Raw genomic sequence first — 12,588 nt, 5'->3', positions numbered from 1 at the left:
TCACCTCTCCGGCGGCCCCTGGACATCAGCGGGAGGATCCGGCGTCCGGCACGGCTTCTTTCTTCAAAATGCGCGCCTTTAGGACCTGTGGAATGACGTCCCGGCTTCTGATTGGTCGCGTGCCGCCCATGTGACCGCCACGCGACCAATCAGAAGCCGCGACGTCATTCCTCAGGTCCTAGAAGGCGCTCATTCTAGGACTTTAGCTGAGGAATGACGTCGCGGCTTCTGATTGGTCGCGTGGCGGTCACATGGGCGGCACGCGACCAATCAGAAGCCGGGACGTCATTCCACAGGTCCTAAAGGCGCGCATTTTGAAGAAAGAAGCCGTGCCGGACGCCGGATCCTCCCGCTGATGTCCAGGGGCCGCCGGAGAGGTGAATATAACAATATTTTTTATTTTAATTCTTTATTTTACACTTCCGATACCGATACCCGATATCACAAAAATATCGGATCTCGGTATCGGAATTCCGATACCGCAAGTATCGGCCGATACCCGATACTTGCGGTATCGGAATGCTCAACACTAATCACTAGGTGTGCACTACACATGTATATTATGCGCAGAACGGACTGCTCAGAACGCGCTGTCTAAGATGTTTTTTTTTGTAAAGCTGAGCTGTAAAGTCTTGCAAATATTTTTTTTTGCTAAGTAAGTCTGTCTTCCTGGCTTATCTGCTTGTTTTCAGAAGGGTTCTTATCTTCTCTGCTCTTATCAGTACACATATGCTAGCCCAGACATGTTACCTTTCAATTTCTTTGGAAAGCAGCTGTGTGCTTCTACCCCCATGGCCTCTTCCGGCATCAAAAAGAAAAGATGCAGCTATTGCCCTTCTACTTGTGACACCAAGACGAGTATAACATGTTCTGGCTGTAAAACATTTCTAGGCAAAAATCATGTGTATTGTTTTTCATGCAAGAATCTGTAAATTTATATGATCATGTAAATATATCCACATTGTAATGTTTATTATCTTTATTTTTTATCACAAAATGTTTGATTTGATTGTTTTTTTTTGTTTTTTTTTGTTACAAAATATGTGTAGTTTTCTATTTTCGTTTTGCTCATTGGATGGATCTGTTTTTTTCAGAATAAAAAAAAAAAAAAGATTTCTAGTTCATTTTTCTTTTTTTTTAACTACCAAACAAGTTCACAAACAGTCTAGTAAGCAAAAAGTATAAAAAAAAAGGAGTTTGAGTGTCTAAACTCAATGTTTAATAAGCCGGGTCATAGTGACCCGGAACACTACAAGTGTATAGTAAATGCGAACAAAACAGCAGGGTTAAACTTTTCTGGGCATTTTCCTTCCCATTCCTCACAATTTCATTTCAGTCTTTTCTTCATTGGTCATTTTCACAGTTAGGGTCTGTTCTATAATCACTCTGGAGATTACTAGGAAACTTGGCGTCATTACATGCATCACCCAACGGCATCACGATCGGGCAAAATTGATTTAAATGTATAATTTAATTAAGGCACAGAAGTGTGAGCTGTAATGATGACAATTAACACAGTAGACTTGCAAAAAAAAACCACCACACTATGAGGAATAGGACAGTTACTTGAAAAAATATTTATTTTCAGTGAACTTTTTAAAACTTTTTCAAATTGCACAACAAACTTAAACTTAATTGTAGCAAGTATTCTTACATTCTTTGCAAACTAGCTCTCACTCAGTGAATTTGGGTGAAGAGAGTTCATGAAAGGCAATTTCCACTTCATAAATTCTCAATGTGATTTAGGTCTGAAATGTGACTTTGATCTAAATCATTGTTCTGTTGGCAGTATAATTAGGGTTGTTTTCTTCCTGGAAGGTTAACCTTTGCCCCAGTTTCAAGTCTTTAGCATCCTCTAACAGGTTTTCCTCCAGGATTGCTCTGTGTTTAGCTCCATCCATCTTTCCATCAACTCTGATCAGCTTCCGTGAAACTGCTTCACAAAATATCCCCACAGCATAATGCTGCTGCCACCACCATGTCTGACTGTGAGAATGATGTTTTCAGGGTAACTTGTAGTGTCAGTTTTTCACCACTCATAACGTTTTGCACTTAGCTAAAAAAATTCAGCAGCATGCTAAAAAAATTTCTCATCCAGATTCCAGGTGAGAAAAAAGGTGTACATGAGCATTGAATAACATTAGTCAGTGTTCAGTATAAGTTTTTATCAGATTGTGCTTCTCTGATTTATACGCAGATAAGTAAAATCTGTCATAGTGGTCCTGTTGACAGAATCTCTAAGCTGAGCTGTGAATCTTTTGAAATCATTCAGATTGACCATGGGCCTCATGGCTGCTTCTCTAACTAGAACTTCCCATGCTTAGGATGTCAATTTAGGCTGACTGCCATGTCTTGGTAGATTTACGGTTGTGTCATACTCCTTTTATTTTTGTATGATGGATTGAACAGGGCTCTGTGAGATGGCAAGAGCTTGGGCTATATTTTTAATAAGCTAACCTTGCTTTACTCTTCTCTGCAATTTTTTCCTTGACCTGTCTGGTGTGTTCCTTGGATTTCATGATGTTTTCAAACAAACCACTGTCTTCACAATACAGCGGCAGTTCCACATAAATAAATTACTATTCCTATTCCTTCTCATGAAGAGTTAATAAAAGTTAGGTAATCAATTATACAGTATGTAATCCAAAATTTAGCACATTTCACAAATACAAGCCTCCTTAAGGCTATATCAAGGTGAAAATAGAAATGTTATTCAACAGTGAAATTGTGTTTGAAAAGTTATAGTTATAGAAATAGTTCAAATCCCATCAAGGACAACATCTGTAAGGAGTTTGTGTGTTCTCCCCGTGTTTCTGTGGATTTCCACCAGGTACTTTGGTTTTTACCCACACTCCCAAGACATACTGACAGGTAATGTCGATCGTGAGACCCACTGGGGACAGCAATGATGATGTATGTAAAGTTCCACAGAATATGATGGCGTTACATAAGCAATAACAATAAATAATAGGGTTATCCAAGATGTGTATGTTCTATAGGGCCAGAAAGTTGGTGACAGCTACACTTAAATGTATCAGAGAGTTCAGCAAGTCAATATAGGTAAACTCAACGGTTTCCCTGCACGCTCTCTATTCTGTAGACCACAGGTCATATTAGGCCTGTGGAATTTAGAATGGCACCATGCCATACTGGATGAGACCCAAGTAGGAAGGGGGGAAGTGGAGAAGCAACATGACATCACCACAGTGGTCTTCCAATGGCTTGTTGAGAATGGAAGGATAGGCAATCCAATGTAGATTTTTGTGCTCGGAAGGAACTTCAATGCAATAAACAAGAATAACCTTTGGCACAGAGGATATGTTAAATATTAATTAATTGAAATATTCTTATTCTGTACTGAGCACGTTGCTTCTTGCTGACATTACAAACAGCTATTTCTGTGTATGTAGCTCAGAGTATAAGTTAACACCATATACAGGGAACACGTGATCTGTGGGACATATAAATAACGTCTCTTAGGAGGGTGGGGGGGCTTTTTGTGACGTGGGGGCTGTCACCTCCTGCCTCCACCATCATTCTCCATGGACATGAGACAAGTCACAAGGAACAACAGCTGGTAGCCATGATGACTTCAGACTTCACACAGACAGACGGTTTTACCATCCAGGACTTTGGGAAAGATGAGTAACAAGCGCTGATATTTACACATGGACAATCTGGTCGTAACTATTTCATCTACTTTCATGTTTTGCTGCAATGTGGTTTTTCTGTGGACAATTCAATAAACCACTATACTTTTTATGAGAATACCATGACATTTTTCTTTAAGAGTAAGCACCTGGTGAATAGTCCTGATTAAATAAATGTGCGAAATAAGCATATTTAACAGGATATAACAAGAATAGTTTTTTGTTTTTTGAATTATTCATGGATTCACAGACAGACAAATAAAACGTTTTAGACTTTAGACTTTATCAAGAATATTTCTCCGTAGTGAAATAGAATATACCAATATAATTCTAGGAGTAATGCGTGGAAAAAACAGGATACTTGACCATGGGACAGTCGGCACAATTAGCGCACATCAGGGTGCAAACTCCTGGGGTTGTTTGAGTAGTGGACAGCCCCTAAAAAGCCAAACTAAGATCTGAGAGATTAAATTCATTTTGTATGCAATACCATTAAATATATTCTCCAAAATCCTTTTTTGTAGTTTTATTTTGTTTTTCTAATACTTTTCTGTTACATTTCTATATTTCAGATTCTGAAAACTGTGAAAAGTGTTTATACACGGAATGGCCAAATGAAGCAAGAGACAAGTGTGTCCCTAAAGTTATTGAGTTTCTCTCGTATGACACTGATGTAGTCGCCTATGTCTTCTTATTCTTGTCAGTTTTATCTTCTACTACAATTATATTAATAATAGGAATATTTACATTTTTACGGAACACTCCTGTTGTCAGAGCTAATAATCGGAACCTCAGCTTTCTTATCCTTGTTTCTCTGAAGCTCAGTTTGCTCTGTATTTTCCTCTTCATCGGTAAACCAGTGGATATAACTTGTATGCTCCGTCATGTCTCCTTTGGGATCATCTTCACTGTTGTGTTGTCATCAATCTTGGCCAAGACCATCATCGTTTGCATCGCCTTCAAAGCCACCACACCTGGCAGCTCCTGGAGGAAATGGCTCGGTGTTAAGCTTCCTAACTTTATAGTGGTGATCTTATCATCTCTTCAGGTCCTGAATGCAATATTCTGGTTGCTGTTTTCTCCTCCATTTCAGGAGCTAGACATGGTCTCATATCCTGGAAAGATCATCATTCAATGTAATGAGGGCTCAAGACTGGCCTTCTATGTCATGTTGGGTTATATGGGGTTTCTGGCAGCGGTGAGTCTAATTCTGGCTTTTACGGTGAGGAAGTTACCAGATATCTACAATGAAGCCAAGTACATCACCTTCAGCATGCTGGTGTTCTTCAGTGTCTGGATCTGTGCCATCCTGGCTTATGTAAGCAGTAAAGGGAAAAATATGGTTAGTGTAGAAGTTTTTGCCATATTGGCTTCAGGTAATGGGATAATGATTTGTATATTCTTACCTAAGCTGTGGAACATACTGGCAAAGTCTGAAATGAAAAAAAGTAAAAAAACGAACAAAAAAAGCATAACTAAGTTGTGCGGATAGTCTGTACTTGATAAACTTTTATTGATTCCTAACAAGTCATATTATAAATTGAATGCCATGTTTCCAAGTAAAAAATCATTAATGATTGATTGTTACTGCAGAGAAATCCATGCATTTTTTAAAGCAGAGAATAAAATGTAGCATGACATCAGTAGCAGACACAGACAGAAGAGGCCTCTGTCTAAAGGTATTATATTATTCCTTTGCAATCCAATAGCTTATCGCAATGCACATTTCCACCTACTTTGGAGGAGTAAGTGTTTCCTCTTACCTCTTTCCTCTTAAGCTGCACAGATTGTACCAATACTATATCTGCTCCTGCAGTACATGCACGTCATTCAGGTGATTTGTCTCATTAAGGGTTGATATACATTTGCGAGAAAAATGGTCAAGTGCAATCCAATACAAAATCAGATTGCACTCTGACCAATGTTATTCAATGGGTTACATTTCAACTGCGATTTTTTTTCTCCACATCTCCTGGTGTACTGGCCTGTCTCCTGGTGTACTGGCCTGTCTCCTGGTAGCGCCTCCAGCCTCTGGACACTACGCTGACAGACACAGCAAACCTTCTTGCCACAGCTCGCATTGATGTGCCATCCTGGATGAGCTGCACTACCTGAGCCACTTGTGTGGGTTGTAGAGTCCGTCTCATGCTACCACGAATGTGAAAGCACAACCAACATTCAAAAGTGACCAAAACATCAGCCAGAAAGCATTGGTACTGAGATGTGGTCTGTGGCCCCCACCTGCAGAACCTCTCCTTTATTGAGGGGGTCTTGATAATTGCCAATAATTTCCATCTGTGAAACTGACTGTCCAACAGTGTTGCTTCCTAAGTGGACTGTTTGATTTCGCAGAAGTTTGATTTACTTGGAGTTACATTCTGTTGTTTAAGTGTTCCCTTTATTTTTTTGAGGAGAGTATATAGCATGGATTCTATGTGGCAGCATTCAGTTTGTTTTGCATACCGTAAGACTTGAGTAGTGAAGTCTTATCCAATTTACAGAACACACTTGTGCGTTCTGAAATTAGTCCAAGTGTTGTCTGATTTTTTTTCACTCCGACCAAAAATATGTTCAAGTGAGTAAGCGCTAACCAAAAAATCATTAGCAATTTAAATAAAAATGGACAATTTTGTTAAAGAAAAAAGCATTAAGAGAATTCCAAGAATTGTTTTTTCTTCTAATTCAAAATTTTGCCCACGATCTTAGCTTTGAGACTTCCTCAAAAAAAAAACTTTTAATATTTGAAAAAAATAAAGGCAAATCAGTAACTGCATGAAAACTGAGAGTAATTTAAACCAAATAAAAATTTTGAACCATTTTTTGCCATTTTCGCCCAAAGCTGCTCAGGGTGATATGAGGAAAATTCTCCCCAGATGCACATATAAAAAACTACATTTTTTTGCTGAAAATGGTATAGAAACTGATATGTAACAAAAATTTGATGCATGTAATACTATAATCTTTTATTTTTAAAAAACATTTTGTGCCTTGACTTGCACAGGGGCAAAATTCTTCCCAGAATGTTCAGACGAAGGGTAATAAAATGCAAAACAGCTGTAGCCCAGTGTTTGTGTCTTCACTCTGTATTCCACAAGACTTTAGAATAATTAAGCACAGAATATTACCCCAGTGGTGAGTACCCCTCTTTTTTTCTATTCACATCATTTTTGAAGATTGCATTGCTACGACCATGTCTGGCATTCTCTTTTAACCAGCATTGCATACTGCGGTGGTACATACCTGCAAAACACAAGACTGCTGAGTTGTTTGAATAGATGACAACCAACTACAATGCAGATGGTCTGGTATCAATTGTGCTGAATTTTGACATGGGAGAGGTTAGCTGCTACAAAAACAGACAACCAATCATGTTTCTTGAGCGCACAAATGGCTAGCTGACAACACAATGGAGGGAAAATGGAAAAATGAAAATGAATGGAAGGAGGATGAAGATGGGGCTGAGGACTATGCCAAGGCAGTACTTGTGGACTGGTTACCAGAAAGACAATCAGGAGGAGAAGGAAGAAAGTTTGAGCCTTGCTCATCTTGGAGATCAGTTTGTTCTCCATCATTAGCAGGTGATACAGTCTCATACGCTAACTTAGTGACATAGTTAAAAGTCGCCGTGTTCCAGGATGTGTATGGATTTTTTCAGCAGCACAGCTTGCAAAATGCAAGAGTAAAGTTTGGGATTCGTACCGGACATCTAGTGTCGGGTGCAGAATTCCCAACAAAGACTTCTCCTGGAAGTTCGTTTCACAGTTCGGGAGTTTAGGGGGAGAGAGTTTTTCCAGTTCCAAAATTTGGGTCTCCATTGATTTCAATGGTATGCGGGTACAGGTTCAAGCTTGGGTACAGTTCTGGCACCCAAACTAAAGTTTATAGTCAAAAGTATGATCGAACGAGACAAACCCGAACTTCCACAGGTCCACTGATCCCTGTTCATTAATTAAAATGTATTTTTTAAGTCACCTCCATATGATGGTTTGTTAATTTTTTCAACTGCTGTTACTACAAGCATTGACACATCACCGTTGTTCATATTGAAACAAGTGCTGAGAAGCTGCACATAGAGCCTATATAGATGCTACATTTTCTAGATGACAACATACAATACTATACATTCTGAGATGTATTTTTTTCTGGTGGTACAAACTATATATAGCTTATCTCACACTGTGAATTCAGCTTGATATATTAATTCAGTGGTATTCAGGAAGGTTAAACGTACGTCGGGGTGGAGGGACATAGCACTTAACTCCACACACAAGAGTAAGTAACATTTTGTGAGACTCTGTTTATATCTATAATTGTGGCTAATGTATAACAAAACGTGGAACCGCTGAGCTGCATATCTGATGTGTTCAGTATACAGGTGTTATTTTGTAAAAAAAAAATGCCATATATAAAGAGTATCATGTGGCTCCTCTGTGTATATTGTTATTTAATTAATCTAATATAATTAGCCCTAGAACAACAGTGTTTATTACACTCCATATACTCCACGTTGTGTTTAAAGGAGTTCTTAGCATGTAATGTCCCTCATTACTTGAGGTTTTCATAGATTTGTAATGAAATTGTATTGTCAATAAAATTGTTGTTTATTTAATTCTAAAGACAAATTTTGGACTTTGTGTTTATTCTGTCCACTCCATGGTAATTGCGGTTACAATGGAACAGACTGGTTTTCTTTGTTGAATTGTACACAAAATAATTTTTTGGAGGACATTGATTGAGGAAATCCTCCAACTGGTAAGATTTTAATGACATGAAGAAGATGGCAACTTTTTGTATGAAGAGTGTAATTCCAACAAGTGGACTTTCTGTGTAAGTTAGTATTGATATGTTCTTGTACAAATATCTGTTCAAACCCATATGACACATTATGGGCAACAACCACTTCAGTATGTGATAAAGCAAAATCATTAATTTTAGTCTTAATTAATATATTGTACCTCAAGTTTTTAATTAAATGTGCTGTCTTCAAGCTCTTGGACACAGGATCAAAGGATTGCATTGGCTTCAATGGTTAGACAAAGCTTTTTTAGGATTGCGTCTGGAATTGAGGTTTTTGTTTGTGTTGGCCATATGTCAGAGTTAAGATTGTAAATGTTACCCACCAGTAGGATATTGGTTTCTTTCTTTTTTTTTGTGTCCACTTGCAATTTTTGGTTGAAAAAAGCTATAAATGATGTAATTTTGAGATACAGCAACTTTTCATAATGGAAGTTGTTAACAACCCCAGTGATTGGAGCTTTTCCAGACCCAGTATTACTATCTTGGGGCAACGAAACCAGGGTGGAGACTCAAAGGGCTCCATTAAAGATAAAAAATGTTATTCTGTAAAATGATGAAAGAGTTTGTAGCATAGACATCTTTGTGAGATTCTGTGGGTCCCGAAGGGGCTGGCTCAGTTAATTAAAGTTGGAGCCGCCCCGGTGACTCGCAGCGATTTCGCATTGACATTTTGCTCATCTTGAAAATATTCATATCCATGGTCCATCGCGTATTTCCTGACCGCAGAGGTAATAAGCTCCAGGCTGCCCAGAGTGTGAGTTTTTCATTTGGTCCGGTCGCCTGGAGGCTTAACTGGGCTATGTTCAAAAGAAAGGAAATTCTGAGGAATCTGGAAGAAGCCTACATTGTTTGCATTAATAAATTAATTATGTTCCAAGAGTGGTTGTTTGCTTCATTACAATTTAAATGTTGAGTACAACAATATGAGCGGAGGGGGATCCCATGGACTATTCCAGACGACTACTTTACCTGCTGTATAAAGATGAACAGATCTGAAGATATATACATTCACTAAATTTGCAAAATTTTGCAGGAAATTCAATTTGCAGTATCGATTATTATGCCTTGCAGTCTTAAGTTGCAGAAACATAAGATGTAGAAAAAGTAAATCGACCAATAGTATTGACATTATCACTCACCTCTGCTGCTCACTGTTCCCCGTATAGATCTCAAGATCTCTCATTATTGCTGTCTGGGGATCTTACTGCAAGAATGGGACTTAAAGCCATGGGTAGGCATGCGCAAGATTGTCCCTGGTTCAGTCGCAGCTGTGACATGCATGTCAGTAGATCACTGACCCATCCCAGATGTAGGCCCAGCCAAAAATTCCAGCCTATTACGAAGAGGCCATACATTTCAGTGTGCTGAGGGGGGTAGGAAGAAGCATCAAGGACTGTATAGGGGGGAGATTGTAGTGGAGGTGGATGGGAGTTGAGTGGTGACGTAAGTAATTCACTTTTTCTTTAACCTTTTCCCTCTATGGTTCAGCAAAATTTTTGCTGAATTTGTACTGTGCAATTTACAAAAAAAAACACATTTTGGAGAATATGGATGTTCGAAAACTTTAAAATTCAACTTTATTAAATTCGCCCAACTACACTGCCGAACCATCAATGGTATGCCTGTGATGATGTAGCTAAGCTTGATGAGACCTTAACCCCTTCTTGACCAGAGGTACTTTTGTTTTTGCGTTTGCGTTTTTCGCTCCCCTTCTTAATAGAGAAATAACTTTTTTATATTTTTTTGTCAATACGGCCATGTGAGGGCTTGTTTTTTCGCGAGACAAGCTGTTCTTTTGAACAACACTAATGGTTTTAAAATATCGCGTACCGGAAAACGGGAAGAAAATTCCAAGTGCGGTGAAACTGCAAAAAAAATTGCAATCCCACAATTTTTTTTTAACCATGTTTACTAAATGATGAAACTAGTTCACAGACACCAAACATGTATAGCTTCTTTTTTATTTAACCCCTTAGCGACCGCCGATACGCCTTTTAACGGCGGCCGCTAAGGGTACTTAAACCACAGCGCCGTTAATTAACGGCGCTGTGGAAAAAGTGTATAGCGCCCCCCACAGGCCGATTTTCTCCGGGGTCTCGGCTGCCGAGGGTAGCCGAGACCCCAGAGAACATGATTCGGGGGGTTTTTAACCCTCCCCGCATTTGCGATCGCCGGTAATTAACCGTTTACCGGCGATCGCAAAAAAAAAAAAAAAAAAAAAAAAAAGCGATCTCTTTTTAATTTCTCTGTCCTCCGATGTGATCGCACATCAGAGGACAGAGAAAAGGGGTCCCAGGTGGCCCCCCAATACTCACCTAGCTCCCCCGATGCTCCTCGTGTCTCCCGGTGGGCGCCGCCATCTTCAAAATGGCGGGCGCATGCGCAGTGCGCCCGCCGGCCGGCACCGGGAGAATCTTTGGGGTCTCGGCTGCCTGGGGTAGCCGAGACCCCAAAGAGCATGATCGGGGGTCGGTTTTAGCGACCCCTGTTTTGCGATCGCCGGTAATTAACTGTTTACCGGCGACCGCAAAAAAAAAAAAAAAAAGTAAAGTGTAATTCTCTGTCCTCTGATGTGATCGCATATCAGAGGACAGAGAAATAGGGGGATTCGGGGACCCTAGCATACTCACCTAGGTCCCTGGATCCTCTTGCTGCTCCTCCTGGCCGCCGGCAGAAGAACATGGCGGACGCATGCCCAGTGCGCCCGCCATCTGTCTCCATCTGCCGGCCGGCAGGAGAACAGTGGTTAGGGCTAAAATTAGGGTTAGGGTTAGGGTTAGGGGTAGGGTTAGGGGTAGGGTTAGGGTTAGGGGTAGGGTTAGGGGTAGGGGTAGGGTAGGGGTAGGGTTAGGGTTAGGGCTAGGGTTAGGTTAGGGGTAGGGTTAGGGGTAGGGTTAGGGGTAGGGTTAGGGGTAGGGTTAGGGTTAGGGGTAGGGGTAGGGTAGGGGTAGGGTTAGGGCTAGGGTTAGGTTAGGGGTAGGGTTACGGCTAGGGTTAGGTTAGGGGTAGGGTTAGGTTAGGGTTAGGGGTAGGGTTACGGCTAGGGTTAGGTTAGGGGTAGGGTTAGGTTAGGGGTAGGGTTAGGTTAGGGGTAGGGTTGGGGCTAAATTTAGGGTTAGGGTTGGGGCTAAATTTAGGGTTAGGGTTGGGGCTAAATTTAGGGTTAGGCTTCTTTCACACTTACGTCGGTACGGGGCCGTCGCAATGCGTCGGCCCGACATACCGACGCACGTTGTGAAAATTGTGCACAACGTGGGCAGCAGCTGTAGTTTTTCAACGCATCCGCTGCCCAATCTATGTCCTGGGGAGGAGGGGGCGGAGTTACGGCCACGCATGCGCGGTCAGAAATGGCGGATGCGACGTACAAAAAAACGTTTCATTGAACTTTTTTTGTGCCGACGCTCCGCCAAAACACAACTGATCCAGTGCACGACGGACGCGACGTGTGGCCATCCGTCACGATCCGTCGGCAATACTATGGGCAAAAAACGCATCCTGCGGGCACATTTGCAGGATCCGTTTCTTGTCCAAAACGACGGATTGCGACGGAATGCCAAACAACGCAAGTGTGAAAGTAGCCTTAGGGTTAGGGTTAGGGTTGGGGCTAAAGTTAGGGCTAGGGTTGGGGCTAAAGTTAGGGTTAGAGCTGGGATTAGGTTTAGGGTTTGGATTAGGGTTGGTATTAGGGTTAGGGTTGGCATTAGGGTTACGCTTGGGATTAGGGTTAGGTTTGGGATTAGGGTTAAGGTTAGGGTTGTGATTAGGGGTGTATTGGGATTAGGGTTAGGTTTGAGGTTAGGGTTGAGATTAGGATTAGGGGTGTGTTGGATTTAGGGTTTTGATTAGGGTTATGGATAGGGTTGACATTAGGGTTGTTTTGGGGTAAGGGTTGTGATTATGGTTAGGGTTAGTGATTAGGATTATGGATCAGGTTGGGATTAGGGTTAGGGGTTGGAGCTAGAATTGGGGGGTTTCCACTGTTTAGGTACATCAGGGGGTCTCCAAACACGACAGCCAATTTTGCGCTCAAAAAGTCAAATGGTGCTCCCTCCCTTCTGAGCTCTGCCGTGCGCCCAAACAGTGGGTTACCCCCACATATGGGGCATCAGCGTACTCGGGATAAATTGGACAACAACTTCTG

General features: G+C 41.1%; 2 protein-coding genes across 2 annotated transcripts in view; both read left to right on the top strand.

The window, feature by feature from the left end:
- The window catches only part of LOC138657482 (vomeronasal type-2 receptor 26-like), a 121,619-nt gene extending 114,930 nt beyond the window's left edge, over positions 1-6,689 (top strand). Inside the window, exons 5-6 of the mRNA XM_069745270.1 lie at positions 4,223-5,098; positions 6,652-6,689. Of these exons, the coding sequence (XP_069601371.1) occupies positions 4,223-5,098; positions 6,652-6,689 (914 nt within the window). The remainder of the gene's footprint in view (positions 1-4,222; positions 5,099-6,651) is intronic.
- Positions 6,690-7,056: 367 nt separating this feature from the next.
- The window catches only part of LOC138657469 (vomeronasal type-2 receptor 26-like), a 71,717-nt gene continuing 66,185 nt past the window's right edge, over positions 7,057-12,588 (top strand). The window contains exon 1 of the mRNA XM_069745266.1: positions 7,057-7,206. Coding sequence (XP_069601367.1) covers positions 7,057-7,206 — 150 coding nt within the window. The remainder of the gene's footprint in view (positions 7,207-12,588) is intronic.

This window comes from Ranitomeya imitator, chromosome 1 (assembly GCF_032444005.1).
Source record: "Ranitomeya imitator isolate aRanImi1 chromosome 1, aRanImi1.pri, whole genome shotgun sequence".
Lineage (NCBI taxonomy): Eukaryota > Metazoa > Chordata > Amphibia > Anura > Dendrobatidae > Ranitomeya > Ranitomeya imitator.
Note: the sequence above shows the minus strand (reverse complement) of the source record. Positions and strands in the feature narration are given on the sequence as shown.